Consider the following 18,281-nt stretch of genomic DNA (forward strand, 5'->3'; position numbering starts at 1 on the left):
AAAATCCCATCTAATCCCAGTTAGGTGGATAGTGCAGGGCCATCATGGCTGGGCAGATACATTCTGCAGTGCTCAAAGAATCCAAAAAGCTGTGTTTTTAAGGTTTTGCTCGCTTCTCTCCCCTGTTCACCTTGACGTCACAGCAGTATGTCAAGGTCAGCTTTGAAGAACCTTTCTCTGAGGAAAACAGCAGCCACACTGTCTGGCCTGCAAATTGTGAAAATTGGCACAGCTACACAGAGGTAAACTGACTGAGGATTTACACCAGCTGGAGATGTGGCACAGCAGGTTCAGTAATCCCAGGGGAAGCAGCCTGTTTGTGTGTGGGACCTCAAAGCTATGGCTACTGATTTTTTTGCAGGGACACTAAAGCATCAAGGCTGGCATGCGGTTCTGCCAGTTTTGCATTTTGTGTCTGTGTCTGCTTTAAAAAAAAAAAAAAGAAAAAAAAGAGGTGTACAAACCTTCCTTCAGGTTGCTGTGTATTTCCTAGCCCCCTCCCCTCACACTCCTATCACCTTTGAAACCACGTTGCCTTTGAGAGCAGAGAGCATTCAGTTTGTGCCCAGGGAAGAGGAGCACCTTTCAGGAACTGCCCTGCTTCCTTGCAGCAGCTCCTAGCAGGCTGCTTCCTGGTTCAAAACGTCCTTCATTTGCAGTAGAAATGGCAGCACTGGTGATTTAGCATTCACTGAGGTTTGGCAGGGGCCACCCGCTATGTGCTTTCTAAAGGCAGAGGATGACACAGTCCCATCTAAAGATAAAAGGTGGGGGAAAAGCATATCCAAGAAAAATGATCTGGGTGCTGAGAGACATAAGTCTAATTAGTTATGGTGAGTGGTGGTGCTTTTGCTCACGCTCTCTTTTCAATTAAAGGCAACTTTCACCTATCTTCTTCCTTCTCCCACAGTTCACCCCACAGATCTTTTTTTCTTTTGGCAGCAGTTCCTTCCATCTTCCTCTCTTTCAACAATTGCTTGTCCCCGTATACAAATACACTGTTCCCTCCTGAAGGAAAGAGGTGAAGAAAGGACACGGGCAGGCAGCTTCTTGCAAGTGTCATGGAAGAGATGAGTAATTGCAAAGTTTTTCTAGGAGCTAGAACACTACTAGCTTCTGAAAGCTTTCACCATTTCACATGTGGAAAACGTTGTTCCCTGGGCAGAAGAGGCTTTTAGTTGCAAGACGGGCGTCACTGAGAGCAAAGTGTGAGCCAGTGATGGATCATGGTAAGAGAGGAAGCAGGGATGAGGCAGTATCGAAGGCAGCCCCAAGGAGATAGCACTTAACCTGGTGGAAATGGGGAAGCCAAAAGAGACAATAGGATAGCACAGTCAGATTGAGAGGTAAGGAGGAAAATTATGCCTGAGGGACAAAGGCACAGGTTTCACTGCCCAGCACCAGCTTTCAAAATAGCATTACTAAATATTCATGCTATCTTTCATGAGGAAAACTCTGGTACTATCTCAGAAGGAATATTCCTATTCCTTTCTAATAGAAACCTTAAAAAAACAACCAATTATCCGTACTGCCTTCACAGGCTCTTTCCTTTGTACCCAAGGCTGTGATCCTTGAGGTCCTTATAGCCATTTCCATTTCAGCTGGTGGCAAACATCCCACTGCCGGAGAAGGGAGGAGGATCAGACATAAAGACCATGTTCAGCCGCTCTGTCTTAGGGTCAGAAGTGCATGCTTTCAAGGTGGAGTGCATAACACATGGTTTGACTAGTTACGTTAAGTGTCTGTCATTAAGGGTAACATGCCAATTCTATAATTAAATCATGATACTGTATAATACAGAAGGTTACACTGCATGGGTAGAGACAGCTGTCAAGTCCTGTGCCTTTTATTAATACATACGGCATGCACAGCATGCGTGTCTCTAACTACTAGCTGGCTCTACCTTCATAAATCATATTTGCCACTGTTTCTGATACTGGATAGCTTCAAAAAGCAAAAGCCAGCCATTTATTTGAAAATTGGAACTGCAGTAGGAAAGTTTCATGTGTGTTGATCTAGCTGACTCAGAGCTGCTAATTTCTTTAGCATTTCTAAAAGGTAGGTGGACTGAAAGGCAAAACACTCGTCCTAATCCGAGCTCTGTCACGGAGGCACTAAGTGGCCTTTGGGCCGGTAATTTAGCTCTCAGTCTCTCTGCACAGGAGATAGATGAGACCTTGCAGAGCTGAATGGGGGATAAACTAATGAGAAAATGCTTGCACAGTGCACTGGGGGTGTAAAGTGACAAACAAATAGCACTTCACATCAATAAGTTTTGTTTAACTGACATGATGGAGAAGCTGGGAAGAGTAGGCCCCAGAAACGTGGCACATCAATATCTAGCCACAAATGTTGCTTGGCAGTTTTATGAGGGTTTTCTGCTGCTAGAGGAACTGCCTGCAGACTTCTTTGCTGTATAACTCCTGTCATGAGGGATAGGAAGGCAGGCAGGAAGGTTGCTGCTCTGTGCTTCCCCAGAGGCAGCGTGTGAGGCACACTGAGAGCACCTCTACCACCTTTTTAACAGTTTAACTCAGGCCCGGGTGCTCCCCTGCTTCCCTTCCCTCCCTGCAGAGGACATCCATGTTAAACTAAAAGAATAGGTGTTGTCTAATGTTGCAAGACTGCTGCTCCTGTAAGTTTAACATCAGATTGTCCACAAAGGGCCTCTACTGAAAGGCACTTTTCCTTCCTTCACTAGGCTGGCGCTGCTAAAGCGGGCAGTCTCCAGATTTGGTACCCTTGACCTTTGTGCAGGACACCTGAGTAAGGCCCCGCTCTTAAGGCCTGTGCAGACATCCAGGTTTTCATGCCTTATTGCAGATCAAGCTTCCAGTGAAATTAATGGGATGCTTGTTACTGACTTCAGTGGTAGCTGAGTCAACTGCTCAGAAAGAAACCTGGAGAGCCCAAAGCACTTCCTGGCTCTGATCCACCGGAGCACTTCTGTGTGCTTAACTTAATAGTCCCTCTCCAGCTGGTGCCCCCACAGCATGTCCTGACTAAGCAAGGTCAAGATCCCCAGTTTCCTGGCTCACATCGCCGGTCCTGTGCACCTGAAAACATCGTCTCTTCCCTCCCCAGTGCTGACATGAATGTTACAAGCACCTAAGCTTTTGTAATTAACCACTGCGTTTGGCATTACTCAGGCATGGCCGAGGAAAGATGTTCCTTTCTGATGCAAAGCATACATCTGTGCATGTACACTGGCTGTGCCATGGCTGACCTACCTTTAACAGAGGCCGAATACGTGGAAATGATGCAAAGGAACAGCACGGTTAGAAGAATCATGTTGGACTCCCCCGAGCTCCTGTCTGCAGCATGAAGTGTGAAAGCCTCCAAGAAGAGAACTGCTGAGAGTGGAGCTGCGCTTGCAGAGGGAGCCGCCGCGCCGGCCACCGTGTTTATCTAGATGTAGTAAAGGTCAGATTCCAAATTCCACACTCAGGTACTAAGTTCATGGAAGGACTTCCAGTTAATTATTAAGAACTAAGGTAACTAGGGGTTTTTACCCATTCTACTGATTGCCTCAGCTTTCATTTTTGAATACCAGTGCTGTGCGGCCACATTTCTGAGCAGTGGAGGTGGCCTCCAGGCCTGGCAGAACCAGAGCTCCCCGCACTCCTCCTCTGCTTTAACGAAGGTGTGCTGGGGTCTGCTGCTGCCAGGGGCCAGGTTCTGCCCCCTGTTCTCCACCCTCGTATATCAACTCTGTGGGCAACCAGAGGAAGATGCTTTATAAGGGTCTGGGAGCAGTTACATGGGATTCTCTATTAGCAGCCCCTGTATTACATCACTCACTCTCAGACACATGGTCTGAGTTTTTGGGTGGTCCTTTGGGGACCCAGGAGTTGGACTCCATGATCCCTGTGGGTCCCTTCCAATGTGGGATATCCTATGATTCTATGATCACTGCAGCAACAGGTTAGAGACTGAAAAGATGAGACAAGCCAGCCGCTCTGCCCCACCCCGATGAGTAACAGCTGCTGTGCTCAGTCAAGCAACAGGGCAAACCACGTCCTCCTTTTTCACCTGTATTTTCCCCTTTCCTCACGTTCACTTTATCTCCCAATAAGCCCCAGCCTGACTAACCCAAGCGTTTTCCCATTTCCTCTGAGAGCAAACCCCAGCCCATCCCTCACTAAGCCATGCTGCCACGGGGCTCGTTAGGGAAACCCTTGTCCCTCAGATAATGGCGTGGCAGCGAGTTAACCCCCAGCGCTCCTTGGCACAGCCTGTGTGCCAAAATCTGTGCGAGGGCACACTCTCCCCAACTAACAAAGCCTCCCTCATTCTGCACAGGGAAAGATCTGCTCCTACACATGTAAGTAGGGATAAGAGAGAGAACCGTGAGCCATCACCATGCTCTTCTTCTTCATATTCAGAGGTTGTTTTACATATATATATATATATATATATACACATATATATTTTCCTTCAACAAGCTAGGTCCTCTGAATAGCTCTTGGTCACAGAATAATTTTTCCACTATAACCTGGAGTGCTACTTGCATCGTCGTCGCATTACAGCCTTAGGACTTTTGGCTGGCTGCTAGCTACTAATATCTCTAGTAAAATGGTGCTGCCCCAGGCTGTATTTAACTGCTAGCAATAGGCCATTTCTGTCATCAGCTCTTCTGTATTAGCGAGGAGCTGTGAGGTGACAACAGCCTTGGATGGTATAAATGCCTCCTTCATTGCCTTGTGCTGACAGAGAAGCCGAGTATGGTGGATGTAAAATGTCATGCGATGTTGGGAAGCAACAGGGCTGCAACAGGTCCCCTTGCTCATGCTTATTTCCACACATGGTGGAAGCCCCCTGGAAGCTCTCTGTGCACTGTGTGTGTGCTTTGAGAGGGAAGGAGGCAGGGAAGGATGAACAGAAGAAAACCCTGGGGCTGCACCTGCTGCTCCTCAATTTATTGTTACGTACACTGTTTCCCCAGTGCTGCCTGTGAAATGCTCCTAACAAAAGGGACTGGAGGTAGGGCCTCATGTGGACACCAGTGAAGAAAGCTGAACAGAGCCCAGAGCATGTATGGACCAGACGTGCTCCAGGAGGCACCCCCCAGCCTCTATGGACGTCCCAAGAGGCAGGATCTCCCTGTTGATTTGAGTATATTCCTGACTCCATAAGCCAAGTCTTGCACCCACCAAAGTCCACTACACACAGAGGTTGCAGGATCAGTCCCTTAATGGATGCCTTACGCCATGCTGGCATATGTATTAAGGTCAAAGTATTACTGTTGCTATGCATTTTCCAGAGTCCAAACAATAAAGCTCATATCTTTATATGACCTAATAAAACTAATGAGATTTCCTCACATCTTCTGGGTTCAATGAAATAATTTTGTCTTTTCTTCACAAACAATGGCGTGAAGCTTGTGGTTTTCACCTCAAAATTTCAGCTGTGAGCACCAAAGCATCCAAGTCTGTCTTTGCCCTGCAGCTAGCACCTGCATGCCCTGACATTGGGTGTTTTGGTGAATGATGCTTCCAAGATATCCCCATTTCTGCCCTGGGGGAAGGCAGACACACAGTCAAACCTGTCTAAAGGTGAGTCCTGCGTGTCACTCACATCCTAATCCTCACCTCCCTTGCCAGACCTCGGTCTACCTAAGGAGGTCAGCAGAAGGTGTTTCTTCCCCCGTCCTCCTTCCACCCACTCGAGTGCTGCCAGACGTTATGGTGTGCAGCCAGCTTGCTGTTCGATCTCGAGATGTCACGTTATGGCTACGTCAAAATAATAAAATTCAGCTGGGCAGCTCTTTCTGCACTTCTGCAGCTGTTCAGGTCCTTCTTTTGCTTTGTCATCACTCAGGAAACGTTGCATGAACCTGCGTTGGTGTTTGAGGACGTAGGGCTCTGGATGAGCAATACTGCCACTTTGGAAAGCACAATATGAGAAACAATAAATAAACGTGTAAGCAGTTTCTCTGCTCTAAGACACACAAGAATATTACGTGGATTTGTTAGATGTGGGTTTGATTTTTCAAAAAGGAAAGCAAACAAATGGACTTCTCTCAGTAACTGATTGTCAGCCGTTTAACGATCAAATGAAAATGAAGGATTCCTCAGAGGGTCAGCGGTGCATTTGGACTTGCTGAGTAGCCTGGTGTGCAAATCTAGATATTAATAGCAACACGAGTGAGGTTTTAAGGAGTTATTTTTAAAGTAATGCAAGAAACAACCGCAAACGAAACCAAATATGACAGCAAACATCCAACACGAACAGTTAAAGGTCAGCAGCGTACTGTAGTGACCACATACAGTTTGTTTAACATAACTGTAGTAAACCTGAAACTGGGGGGAGGGGGGAGGCGCGACAGGGGCTCCCCTCAGCTACGTCACGGCCCCCTGTTGCCCGCCGGGATTTGAAGGCGCGGCGAGGGGTGGCGGCGTGCGCATGCGCGGCGGAGGCAGCCGCTCCTTCCCCCGCCCCTCCCTCCCCGGGCGGCGCGCGCGGGGCGGCTCGCGGGTACGTTACCCCCCCCCCCCCCCCCCCCCCGTCACGCGCCCCCCACGGAGGGGGCTCGGGGTGCCGCGGGGGAGGGAGGGGAGGAAAATGGCGGCCGGCAGCGCGCTGCCAGCGGGGCTCCCTTCCCTTCCCCTTGGGCACCCACGGCTCGGCCCTTCGGGCCTTGTAGCGCCCCATTAGGGAAACTGATGTTAGCCGGAGCTCTGCCGGTTTTCTGGTGCGTGTTTCGTGGCTGTGCGGCTGTTAGCTGTGGAGGTGCGGTGTTTGCCAGCCGAGCAGGTGTCTTTGGGAAATTGCACGGCTCTTGAGCACCGGGGAGGTACTGAAGTAACGTATGAAAGAACAGCAGTCGATAGTGAAAAGAACAGGGTTATCATTTTAGTTAATTTATGTACAGAGCATTTTGCTGAGTAACGCTTCATTTTATTCCTACCCTTACTGGTAGCGTTGTGTCTGCTGGCAGTGGTCAGTGTCATTGATCGGTCAGCGGTTTTGGTTTGCAGAAGAAATAAAAAATAATTTTGAAGGGGTACAGCGTGTTCACAACATGTTTTTTCGTTGTTGTTTTGCCCAAATAGCTTTTATCTCTTTATAGTTTCCTAAAGTGCTGCCATGGTTACCATGCAAGATACTTTAATTTTTTTGTTGCTTTGTATATTTGAGAATAGCTTGTGATGCATAGCAGTACAGCTATTGGTTTTTTTTTCCTCTTATATTTAATCCACTATGATTCCCTACTTGTATGTGGTTGTGTTCACAGTTTTTCATTAGAAACTGCTGAATAGCTGCTGATAATACGCAGAATTCTAGATGCATTCAGAATACAGGTCACCATCTCTAAGTCTTTTATATATTAGCACTTGCAAAGGCACTAATCTTACTTTAAACAAAAAAGGCCCATCTCCTATTTATGCTTTATTCAGGTTTGTGATAGGTGTAGAGTGATATTTGTCCTGATGGAACTTCTTGCTAATAAATCTAATATCTACTTTTCTATTTCTTACAGAATTGGTGAAAGAAAAGCAAGCTTTTCATGAAATACCCAGCACGTTTTAAGATACAAGTCAGTAAACCCAACCAATAACTAATGTCATCAGAAACTCTAACAGAAAGTCCAGAGGTGCCAACAGAAAACACCATGCCCCCCGACATTCCTGATGTGGAAGGAAAGGTGAAGTCTAGTGACAGTCAAGTAGACAGACAGGTGGAAGGCTCAGATGGGGTAGAATGTCTCGAGCCCCTGTCCAAGAGGCAAAGGAAGAAACTACTGAAGCAGAAACAGTGGGAAGAACAGAAGGATCTACGTAGGTATGGTTCACAAAGTGTCTTTCCTAGGATTGTGTGTAGTAATGACTTCTAACAGTAACAATGCATCAGCAGAATCTGTGTGTAGATTGCTTGAGCAAATCAAGGCAGTTGAACCAGTTTTCTCCCACACTAGGTTTAAAGCAGTAGTCACAGGCTGCTCCGTCTGAGTATGAAGAAGCTTTAAAGGTAAGCATCCTCCCTTCATACTAGAAGTGTTCCTCAGCTTGAAGAAGGTACCAGGAGGGATTCAAACTTGCATATTATTGGCTTGTAGGAAGGGAGAAATGACATGTAGGCTGTCCCCCATTCCTTGTTGCTGTCAGACCTGGAGAATCTTGCAGAACACTGAATATATTTTTTCCATAAGTTATGTTGACTAACAATCTGTTAAAAAGTTTTTGGAAGATGGTGGGCTTCGGTGTTGCTTTGTTGTTGAGATAAAACGTACCTACCTGCAAGTGGGCTGATCGTGGTGTATCCTTGTTCTGCTGACAACAAAAGTGTTCCTTGCTGAGGTAGCAGCTGTTAAGAGAGACCTTAAAGTTGTCTGAAATCTACCAACTGCCTGCTCCACTGGGAGAACAGGGTGGGAAGAAACAATTGCTTTGGAAGTCTTCTGACAAATTCTGCTTAGTGAGACAGGAGGTAAATTGTCCTGCACATTTTTATTGCAATTTTGTGAATGTTTTTGGTTGTTTCTGTTAAGAGACCTGGTTCGGAGCACCATTAAATCCATGAGACCGTTGATTTCACTTGGATTTGTCACAGATGTCTATCTCTGTAGGTATATCCAGAACATCACAAGCAACGCTGGGGTACATGTTTCATTACACTGTTAGCAAAACACAAATGCAAACAACAGAGAGAAGTTTAAACAACCACAGTTATGGGCCATCCACCTTGCTCACAGAAGTATGCGTTCGTGTACGTAATGTGTACCTCAGGAGATTTGGCTGCACTTTTTAAAGATTAATTTGTTTGTTTGTTTAGGCAGAAACGAAAAGAAAAACGCCAGAAGAGAAAATTAGAACGTCAGTCAAAATTGGACTCCAATAATGAAGGGAGTGGCAGAAAGCGTATGCGAAGGGAAGTTGTTCCCAGTACGCTTCGCCTCATTGTGGACTGCAGCTTCGATGACTTAATGGTGCTAAAGGTAAAAGAAATATACCTACCAAATGCAAATGTTGACGGGTTCTCCAGTGATAGCGTTGATGCAGTAGCAGAGGATAGTTAACATATTTCAGATTGTGATGACTTCTAGACTTGCTCACATCAGTTGCTGAATTTTTCAGGGTTTTAAATATACCTTTTTGTAAGATGGCTAAAGATTTTGTTCACCGTCATGGAGATGTGGTAAGTTAGCTTGGTTCCAAAAACAGGAGTACAGGAACAATTTGTGCAGTGTGTTCAGCCTGATGATACATGCAATTCTACCTCAAAATGGTTTTGCTAGAGGGGCTGCAAATGCCACAAATACTGTTTTGAAAGGGACCTGAGGCTCCCAGCAGTGTTAGCAAGGATCCACTGAAAGTAGAATTTTTAGCATGAGTCTGCTGAGCTTTTTCTCTCAGCTACACCATAGGCAGTTGGGACAGGACAATACAATTCAGCCCATGTCTGAAATTTTAGAGTGGATAAAAGTGTGTGTGAGATGTTCGCAGGATAGATGAAAATGAGAGAGATCAGCATGATACGCAGCCGCTGGTCAAGATGCTTGGCCTGCCATTTTGTCATCAAACACCTTTACCTCTACAAGGAACAAGTTAATCTGCAGCCTCCTGTAATAGTGCAGTGTTGGAGGCAGATCTCTCTCCTCCCATATTGCTGCTGCCAGGGACTTCCCCACCCTGCAAGAGTACTTGAATTCAGGGTTTTGCAAAGCCTGTCTTGCCTCTTGTTGACTGTAGGGTGGAGCATGTCCAGCACGACTGAGTGTTGTTGCAGAGTGGTAAATCTACTTGATTCCTCAGATGAATTCTGAGTTGTGTTTTAATATGTAATTAAACCTCGGTGATTTTTATGTTTTGTTTTGTTCATTTCATCGAACTATGCAAATCAAGCACATGCCTGGAGGTGTCTAAATATACTTTCGTACAAGATGCATGTTTCCATGTCAGCATAATCCCTGTGACAACGGCTCTTTTGTCTCATAGGGTCTGATGTCCACTCTCTTTCCATAGTCATTTTAGCCAGTTAAAAGCCTCCTTTTTCTCTCTTTAGCTTCTGACTGGCTCATGGTAAAGCATTTTGTGGTGGTCTGTCTGAAGGACTATGTAAAAACAAATTGTGTTGTGTACAGGATGTTAAGAAGCTTCACAAGCAAATTCAGAGATGTTACGCAGAAAACCGCAAAGCATTCCATCCTGTGCAGGTATGTTTAACCAAGCTGGGAACTGGCTGTGTTGCTACATACAAAGTTTAAGAGGGCAGCTGTGCCACAAGTGTGTGTGGGGGGGGAAATGAAGCTGCCTTTATTTAGTAAGAAAATGACTTCTGTTGTACCTGATTAATTTTCAGCCCACGTGTTACAAAAATGCACATTTGTAAAAGTATGTGCATGTCAGTGACATTCGCATGCTGCGGAAACACAGTTGATAGTCAATTTTGTCTGACAGATACAGAGGGGGAAAAAAAGTGACTGCGTGTATTTGTCTTTAAAATTGTCCCTAACTGTCTGAACGTGGTCTTAGTACCACTTTTAGCTAAATAGTAAGAGTTTTTTTCTACCCTTAAGTATTAGCTAAAAGTTTTGTACAGAGTGGAAAAACATTGGCATATTAACATTTCAGTACTATGTACCTTTTTGTTGTTCTTTTCTAAGTTTTACTTGACGAGCCATGGTGGACAGCTGAAGAGCAACATGAATGAAAACGACAAAGGATGGGTGAACTGGAAGGTGAATAATTGACTACTTCTGTTAAGAAAGGAAAAAGAAATCTTCATCGTAATTGTTAGCTAGGTTGTTTGTTATGAAGGATCAGTGTAGTTGTTTTTTCTTTTTTTTCTGTGGCATCAGAGCAATATATTAAAAAAATCTAGTGTGGCTCTTTGTGTTCTAAAATAATGAAATAAACCAAGCAGTGCTAGTCTTGAATCTAGATTTGGTTTTTGCTTTAAAAACTCCACATGTATAGTCTTCACGTGTTCTTATTGAACAGATACCATTCTCTGACAGAATAGGCAAGCCTACTTTATTTAAGCATTTTAGACAGTCATCTGTCTTGACAGTGCTGTGTGTTTTTATTGGGAAAATACCACTTCAAATCGTGATGTGACTCTCCTGCTGGCACCTTGCTATTATATTGCCTTTCAACACTGAAGTGTTCTTTAGAGAAGTAGTTTGACTCAGTGTCAAGCTCATGCTGGTTTTCCTTGTGACTCCCTGTTAAATAAGCACTCCAACAAGTCGAAATAAGAATGCTTTGCATAAATGGAAAATAGTTCTACTTTCAGCAGGTTTTATGTGAGAACTGCTGTGCAAAAGCATAGCATACGCCTCTCCTACCAAACAAGGCATGTTAACTTAGCATTTACTTCTGGTCTTGCCTTTTAGAAAGGTAGACTTGAAAATGGTTGGGATCCCTTAGGGGATGTACTGTAAGATCTGAAGGGAATCACAGGAACTTAAGGTTTTACAAAGTTCTCTTGGGTTTTCAGAAAGGTTCCCGATGATTTTTACAAGCCAGTACATTAGGGAGCTATAGGTGAGGCTGTGGATTATTTATGCAGAACTCAGTCTGCGCTGTGCAATGTACTTAGACATGAATGAGAGGCATAGAATGACTGCATACTCTTTTATTTTTCCTGCTTCTGTCTTGGGTCTGTAATCTTGCCCAGCAATTCATCAGTTGGATGTAACTTCTTTTAACTACTTTCTTTTTGTTTTCTTTTTTTTTTCTTTTTTTATTTTTTTTAGGATATCCAAATTAGAACAGAGCATTACAGTGAGCTAATAAAGAAAGAAGACCTAGTATATCTTACCTCAGATTCCCCAGATGTTCTCAGCGAGCTTGATGAGAAGAAAGCATATGTGATTGGAGGACTGGTGGATCACAATCACCACAAGGTAAACTGTGGGTATGGTTCTTTAGAGCTCTTTTATTGGCATAAATGCTGTGCGTATATAAACTAACAAAAATAAATAATAAGACAACTTCTTCAAAAATTTAATTCAAAAAATGTTTAAGGAAAACAGGAAAAAAAACTTGTGGTGGTAACAGTGGCTTGTGTTCCAGAGTACAGACATGCTGAGACTCTTTGGGATTTTATCTTTTCATTTTAAATATAGGAATGGAATTAATAACACTGCTCAGCTTACTGAGGGCCATATTTTCAGACAGAAGGGTTTGGTTTCTGTTCATGCATTCGTGTGTGTGCTTGTATGTGCACATGCCCAAAAATAGATGAAGAACAGCGCTTGAATCTTGAATGTCCTTTTTTAATGAGTTTGCTTGTCAGGAGAGTTTGGCTATGTAATGCACATGCCTCAGGGATCTGGTTCCATACCTGCACGGGGGATCGTGCTGTGTGGACCTGGAATGTCATGGAGAATGCAGCTGGGAAATTAAAGCACTGCTACTGCTTTTCTTCAGGGACACTCCTATGTAATTCTGGTGACGTTTGATACTTCAATGTAATGCTAAAAAAAGGGATGAATCTTAAGCCTTACCAAATGATACTTCAGCAGTTAGTCCACAGTTAAAGGCTAGGAGGGAGCTAAAGCATATCCTTTATATATTTATTGTGGTATAAACTGTTTACTCACTTTTCAGAGTGTTTTTTCCCTTTACTGCGTACAGAATTTGCTGGTTTTAAAAAAGAAAATTATTTTTCCTTTATTCTTCCTCTCAGAATAATACCCAGTTACTGTAACCTGAGTAATTTTTTATTTAAGCTCAGACTTGCCTTTAAAACAGGCTATGGCTGACATGTTCTAGAGCTGCATGACCAGATTTTATTTACAGTCCTTCTGACCATTCATCACAGTGTGACGTATTCAGGGTAGGAAGGTTTTCAAAGGTAGCCCTTGAAGCAGGTACGATCTTACCTGGATGTGTTTCTGTTTCTAAGTATCTTGTAATGTAATAGCATGGCAGCGCTGGCGAGACTCTTGCAAGAAAATGATAATTGTAGTAATCTGTATGTGCTGATTCAAAATTGTGATTCTCAGTCAGCTTTGGTGTCTTTCCTGCAGGGAATTACTTACAAAAAAGCTGTAGAGCAGGGAATTGGCCATGCACAGCTCCCCCTTGGAAACTTTGTGAAGATGAACAGTCGGAAAGTGTTAGCAGTCAATCATGGTAAGTTTTAAATCACAGGATAATTATATTATTATAGAATATACTTGCTATGTTAAGAATTCAAACCCTCAAAATGTGCACTATAATGCAGATACCTAATTCTTTATTGTGCTGATATTTTTTTTGAATCTAATTGCCTTTGGGAATCCGTAATTGCCCTAACCGCTAAATATTTTAGGTACCGTTAAATACAAATGTAGCTAAGGAAGTTCCTTATCCACTTAGAAGTGCACCTCCTATTCTGTTAACTTTTCCCGTAATTAGTATTGGCGTTCTTATCATCGCAGCCTTGTTTTTAGACTTAATGTGTAAGTGAGTAAAATGTTGGAAACCATCCCGTGGATTGTATCCCCTCGGGGTTTAAGTGTATGTGATGTTTATTTTTCCCCTCTTCTGACAGCTTTGCTCAGCACTAGCTGCTTAGGTAGGTGTAGACTGATCTGTGGAATAAGCAGTGCTCCATCTGCTGAGCTTTTCTAACTGCGTTTTTAGCAGGTTTCCTGGTTCAGATTGAAGTATACAATGATGATTAATCAAGTCTTGACACACATACCCCCTTTAGTTCTTCTGTCTATTATTAAATTATCTTTTTGTCATTAAACAGGGGAAATGGGGTCATCTCAGACCTTCGTGGGAACTACTTGTAGAAGTCATTTTTTTCCTCTCTTCGTGTTCTTTTATTTTGCCTTGCTTTGTTTCAAGTTTCTTTTATTATTTAACATGTTGCTTGATGATAACTTCAATTTCTTGAAAGGCCACTGATTAATTAGATGTGCGTTGGCATGATACATGAAACTACAGATTATTTAAACATAGAGGAAAATACACCTTATAGCTTCCTTTTAATTGTATGTCCCCAGAATTAAAAGATACAAGGGATTGGATAATTTGTTTCTAAAACATGATATTTAAATGTTCTTTATATGGACCAGCAGGGCTTTGTGTTACTCATCAGAAGTTATGATAGCTGTAGAGCTTTACTGGAGTACTGGATTTTTTCTGCAATAATCTTATACTGACCTCTAGTGTCAATGTTTTTGGAGGTTGTCTCCTACAGGTTTGAGCATTGGGTATAGATTGGATTGCTTACATTGAGACTTTCATTTATATGCTTTACGGTCTTGCACGTGTTTCCTGTGCCAGATTCTTAGGCACCTGATTTCACTGCAGTTTAGTTGCTGAGATTTCATATTATGTGAGATAGCCCTTCTAAAGCCCCTGCCCTTCTAAAGCATTCACATCAGTGGTTTTTTTTCTCAGTTATTTGCACTGAGATTTTCGTATTTTCCTGCGAACATGACTCTCTCATTGCTTTGTGTATCGTATAATTGCACATGGTTTCTGTTTTATTTTGACTTCTGGATGGCCACTCTTGGTGCAGAAGTTGAAGCTGGCAGAGCACAGTATGGAGCTTGCCAGGTGAGACTTTGGGACCTGGCTGCTCAGTATGGAAATACTTTAAATAGGTGTGAATTTGGAAAATCCTGCAGAAGAAGAAATTCGTTATTAACTGCCTTGTTAGTCTCTGAAGCACTTTAATTAAATGGGGCCCTCTAGTGGTGGGAGATTGACAGCATTGTTAGCAGTGGAATCCACTTGTTGCTTCTTATTTTTTGATTTTTTTTTAACCTTTCTTGGGATCACGTCTCCATATACATCCACAGGCAGTTCAGTGCCTGCCTTGCCACATTATAATGGCACGAGGAATGCATACACGTGTGAAATGTGCTAGAAAACTGACAAACTGTGAGATGAAACTGTTTCCGACTTGATCTGGAATGTTAAAACTTGGAAGATGTGAAATCAGGGCAAAACACAACTGCCAGTGTAGCTGAGAGAATTTGTTTTAATCTTCAGCTTTCTATCCCAAGCCTAATACTTTGTAGTGTCTGTTACCGGACCATTATTGTTCCATCCCAGTCTTCAGTGATGTCTGTTAACTGTTTGCACTGCCTGTTCCTGTCCTTGCTTCGTATTTTTGTTGCTGTTGCAGCCCCATATCAAAGCCCCTGTTGTTCTCTTGAAGCCACCCTCTTTCGACCAGTTCTGTTTTTGCTATGCAGGTAAAGGAAGTTCCTATGCAAAGAAGATAACTTGTTCCTTGTACTCTTCTTGTTCCTTAAGCAACTGTTTTTGCCACAGGTGCTTTCTGCAGTAACTTAGAATGGTGTTAATACAGTCCTTTGAGAGATCATATCTTCACAGTAGTTCTGAGGTGAATAACCCGCCTAATAAAATGGCCAGCTCTTCAATATCAGTGTCACAGAGTCTTGTAAACTGTGGATCCTGGCTGGCTGTCCAGTAAGCCTGGATCCAGGAAACCTCGTGTAAATGTGACACTTCTCTGTAACTTGACTCTCCGTGAGTATGAGAGCTGTGCAGCTCCTCCCTTTCTGAATGCTTGCCTAACTCTGTAAGTTTTTTTTCTCCCCTCTGTAATTCCTTTGATCCTTTCTAGTATTCTGTCACTTGGCATTGAGAACACTTGAACTGGGTGCATTCTCTGAAGTCAGCATTCTCCAGTGGTGTTAATGCTATTCCTGTAGCCTTGAGCCCGAGGAACGACCCTTATGCCCCAGATTTGTCATCCATGTCTGGTTTACTTACCAGCCATAGGGCCTCCTCCTGCCTTCCCTGCTACTGCAGAGCCCCAAGCTACGTTTTTTTGGGTAGCCTGGGATTTTTCTAAATAAACAAATGCACGTAAACCTCAGTAAAAATGAATCTGGGGGTGTGTTCCTATCAGCAGTTCAGTTACCTACATGTAAAAGAGCTGATGGTCTTTCTTGACGTTGCAGTGTTTGAAATCATCCTTGCGTACCTGGAGAAGAGAGACTGGAAGGAGGCCTTTTTCAGCGTCTTGCCGCAGCGGAAAGGCGCTGTTCCTCTGGGAGAAGCCAACGATTCATCCGCACATGCTCTGTCTGAAAAAGAAGGTGAAGACAATGACTCCGACAGCAACTAGCCTTCAGAGTGAGAAGATGGGAAAGATGAGGCATGCAGTTCACGGGATGACGCTGGGACATGAAGCAGTTAAGCTCTGAAGATCATCTGCTGCCCTTGCGATACTGAATTGTCTCAATGCTCAGTAGTTGGCTTAGAGCTGTTCCTGGACAGAAAGGGTAAAGACACGTGCAGTTCTTACCCTGAAACTTCCATATTAAGAGCTTTTAAAAAAATAAATGAATGGCAAATGCAGAATTTATTTCGTTTCCCAAGGAAGCTTATTTTATTTATTTTCATTTTACGGTTTGTTTGGTTTTTTTATACTTACAAAGTTGGGTGTATTACCCAAAAGAACAAGTAGTTACTATTTTAATGTGTGTACTCTTCTCCATATCAATTCTAAGGTTTCTTAAAAGCAGTGCATGACAAATATTCCGGCGACCTCAAAACCTGTACCACTAGTGCCTGTTGCAAAGTGTGCATGAACGTTAAAAAAAAGTTCTAATTTTCCTGAGCATCTCAACAGATGGTAACAAGCAACTGAGCTGCCTTTGTCTGCTGGGCTGCTCTCACTTATACATCTGCATCTAGTTAGTTGGGGTCAGAAGATGAAACACGAGTTGGGGGTTAAGCCAGTGGTTAATGCCTCAGTTTGAGTGGGATGGATGTCTGCACAAGTGCAAATCATACACCTTGCTTGGTACCTGGTTTGTGATGAGGCGATGCAATCGCTTTTGATGATTTATTGATCACCTTAGCAAAATTTAACCTGCAGTGTCAGAATCTACCAGGAGTCAGGAACTCCTAGTTACAAGTCCTTGCTCTTCAGTTTCAGTATACCTGTTCTGTCCCATGGTCATGTATTAACTGGAGTGTCTGTCAGATACTTTTTCTTTAAAAAATAAAGGCATAGTTTGTCTTAACTGTAATCCAATTTATTTTTATCTGATTTAAGAACTTTTGCAAAGTGCTGAAATGGACGTCTTGGAGGCGTGGCTTCAATTCTCACCTGTGAGCCTGCCCCATCCCCTCTGTAGGGCTAGGCAGGTAGCGGCAGGGGGCGTGTTGGATCGTCAACAAGTGCAGCCTCACGTAGGTTGACCGAACAGCTTAAAAACGTCGTCATAACTGTCTGCTGAGCTGGAATCAGAGGGGTGATACAAATGTGGCTTAGTTTGTATCCGTTTTTATTCCTTCCTCTGTTATTACTGCTTTCAAATTGAGAGTAAAAGTGGGGTCCCTACGATGTCCCTATGGTCTGTAAAGGGTTGGCATTAAACTGGTCTTGAACTTCTATACATGGTATACTTCTACCTATACTTCTTAAATTACCAAATAAAGGTCTCTTCTGTTAAAAGCATGGATTGTAGTTTTTCCCTCAAATAGTTTTTTTATTGTTGTTTTGTTTTGTTAGGCTACACAAAAATGTGATTTCTTTTGTTCCAGAAACTAGATCAGCTTTTTCATGCAAGCGCTTCTGGTTTTATTTCTGTAACAAAAAGTGCTGTGTAAGCATACCCACCATGTATTGTTACATATAAATGTGTGTCTCACATAAATGTCACACATAAACGTGTGAAGTGGTGAATTACAAGGAGGTACATCTTTACATCTAAGGTACTGCATGTTAATGGTGCACAGCACCTATTAAACCTGATCTAAGCCTCTTCAGTCTCTCAAAGGTTTTCTTAAGGCTATTTAATGTGAGTGCCTCATTTTAGTAGACAAAAAGGGGACTTTGGAGACACTCTGAAAGAGTCCAGAGGCATTTTTATGGAATTCTGCTGACAAAGCATTTTTGTTCTGTGAATGTATTGTGTTGCAGCTTAAAACACAGCCTGTCTTGCATATGCAGCAGCAAAGTTAGGTAAACATGCATGCGTGTGCATGTATTTTTAAATAAAACCTTTGCAAATTTGAAGCTTACCTACCTATGGAAAAATTTGGAACGTAGTCTTGTCTTTGCTTTAATCTGCAGGATGTATGAATGATCGTAAGACTGAGTGATGACTGCCTGAGGGGTTACCAAGGATTTGGAGGGAATAAGTACCTGCAACTTTTGAGGCGTGATACGGTAGTCGATGCAGCATGTGTGTCTGCGGGGATCATGGCCTGTGGTACCGATGAGCAAAGAAAGCTCACACGCAAGTTGTGACTGACACAAAGGAGGTGGAAGTACTGGGCTTGTGAGAGACCTGGGCAGTGCTTCCCACCAACCTCTGGGGTCAGTAGAATTTGCATGGTGTTACA

General features: G+C 43.3%; 2 protein-coding genes across 4 annotated transcripts in view; one reads left to right on the forward strand and one right to left on the reverse strand.

Moving 5' to 3' along the window:
- The window catches only part of MTTP (microsomal triglyceride transfer protein), a 28,754-nt gene extending 25,328 nt beyond the window's left edge, over positions 1-3,426 (reverse strand). The window contains exon 1 of the mRNA XM_083833439.1: positions 3,231-3,426. Within this exon, the coding sequence (XP_083689565.1) occupies positions 3,231-3,291 (61 nt within the window). The 5' untranslated portion in view covers positions 3,292-3,426. The remainder of the gene's footprint in view (positions 1-3,230) is intronic.
- Positions 3,427-6,368: 2,942 nt separating this feature from the next.
- Positions 6,369-17,388, forward strand: TRMT10A (tRNA methyltransferase 10A). 3 transcript variants are annotated; one of them, XM_083835601.1, is made up of 8 exons: positions 6,369-6,477; positions 7,484-7,785; positions 8,776-8,938; positions 10,085-10,156; positions 10,607-10,681; positions 11,702-11,851; positions 12,980-13,085; positions 15,884-17,388. In XM_083835601.1, the coding sequence occupies exons 2-8, from the start codon at positions 7,565-7,567 to the stop codon at positions 16,048-16,050; spliced, it is 954 nt and encodes a 317-aa protein (XP_083691727.1). In that variant the 5' UTR covers positions 6,369-6,477; positions 7,484-7,564; the 3' UTR covers positions 16,051-17,388. The 3 variants fall into 3 exon arrangements, with proteins under 3 accessions (XP_083691727.1, XP_083691729.1, XP_083691728.1); XM_083835603.1 differs by lacking the exon at positions 6,369-6,477 and adding an exon at positions 6,532-6,796; XM_083835602.1 differs by lacking the exon at positions 6,369-6,477 and adding an exon at positions 6,541-6,694.
- Positions 17,389-18,281: the final 893 nt, after the last annotated feature.

This window comes from Anser anser (assembly GCF_964211835.1).
Source record: "Anser anser genome assembly, chromosome: 4".
Classification (NCBI taxonomy): Eukaryota; Metazoa; Chordata; class Aves; order Anseriformes; family Anatidae; genus Anser; species Anser anser.

What these genes read in the sequence shown, in the direction of transcription:
- TRMT10A (XM_083835601.1), top strand. Translation starts at nt 7,565, where the DNA reads ATGTCATCAGAAACTCTAACAGAAAGTCCAGAGGTGCCAACAGAAAAC. An exon ending in AAGCATTCCATCCTGTGCAG is followed by an intron (nt 10,157 to 10,606) that starts GTATGTTTAACC and finishes TTCTTTTCTAAG; the next exon opens with TTTTACTTGACGAGCCATGG. An exon ending in AGTGTTAGCAGTCAATCATG is followed by an intron (nt 13,086 to 15,883) that starts GTAAGTTTTAAA and finishes TTGACGTTGCAG; the next exon opens with TGTTTGAAATCATCCTTGCG.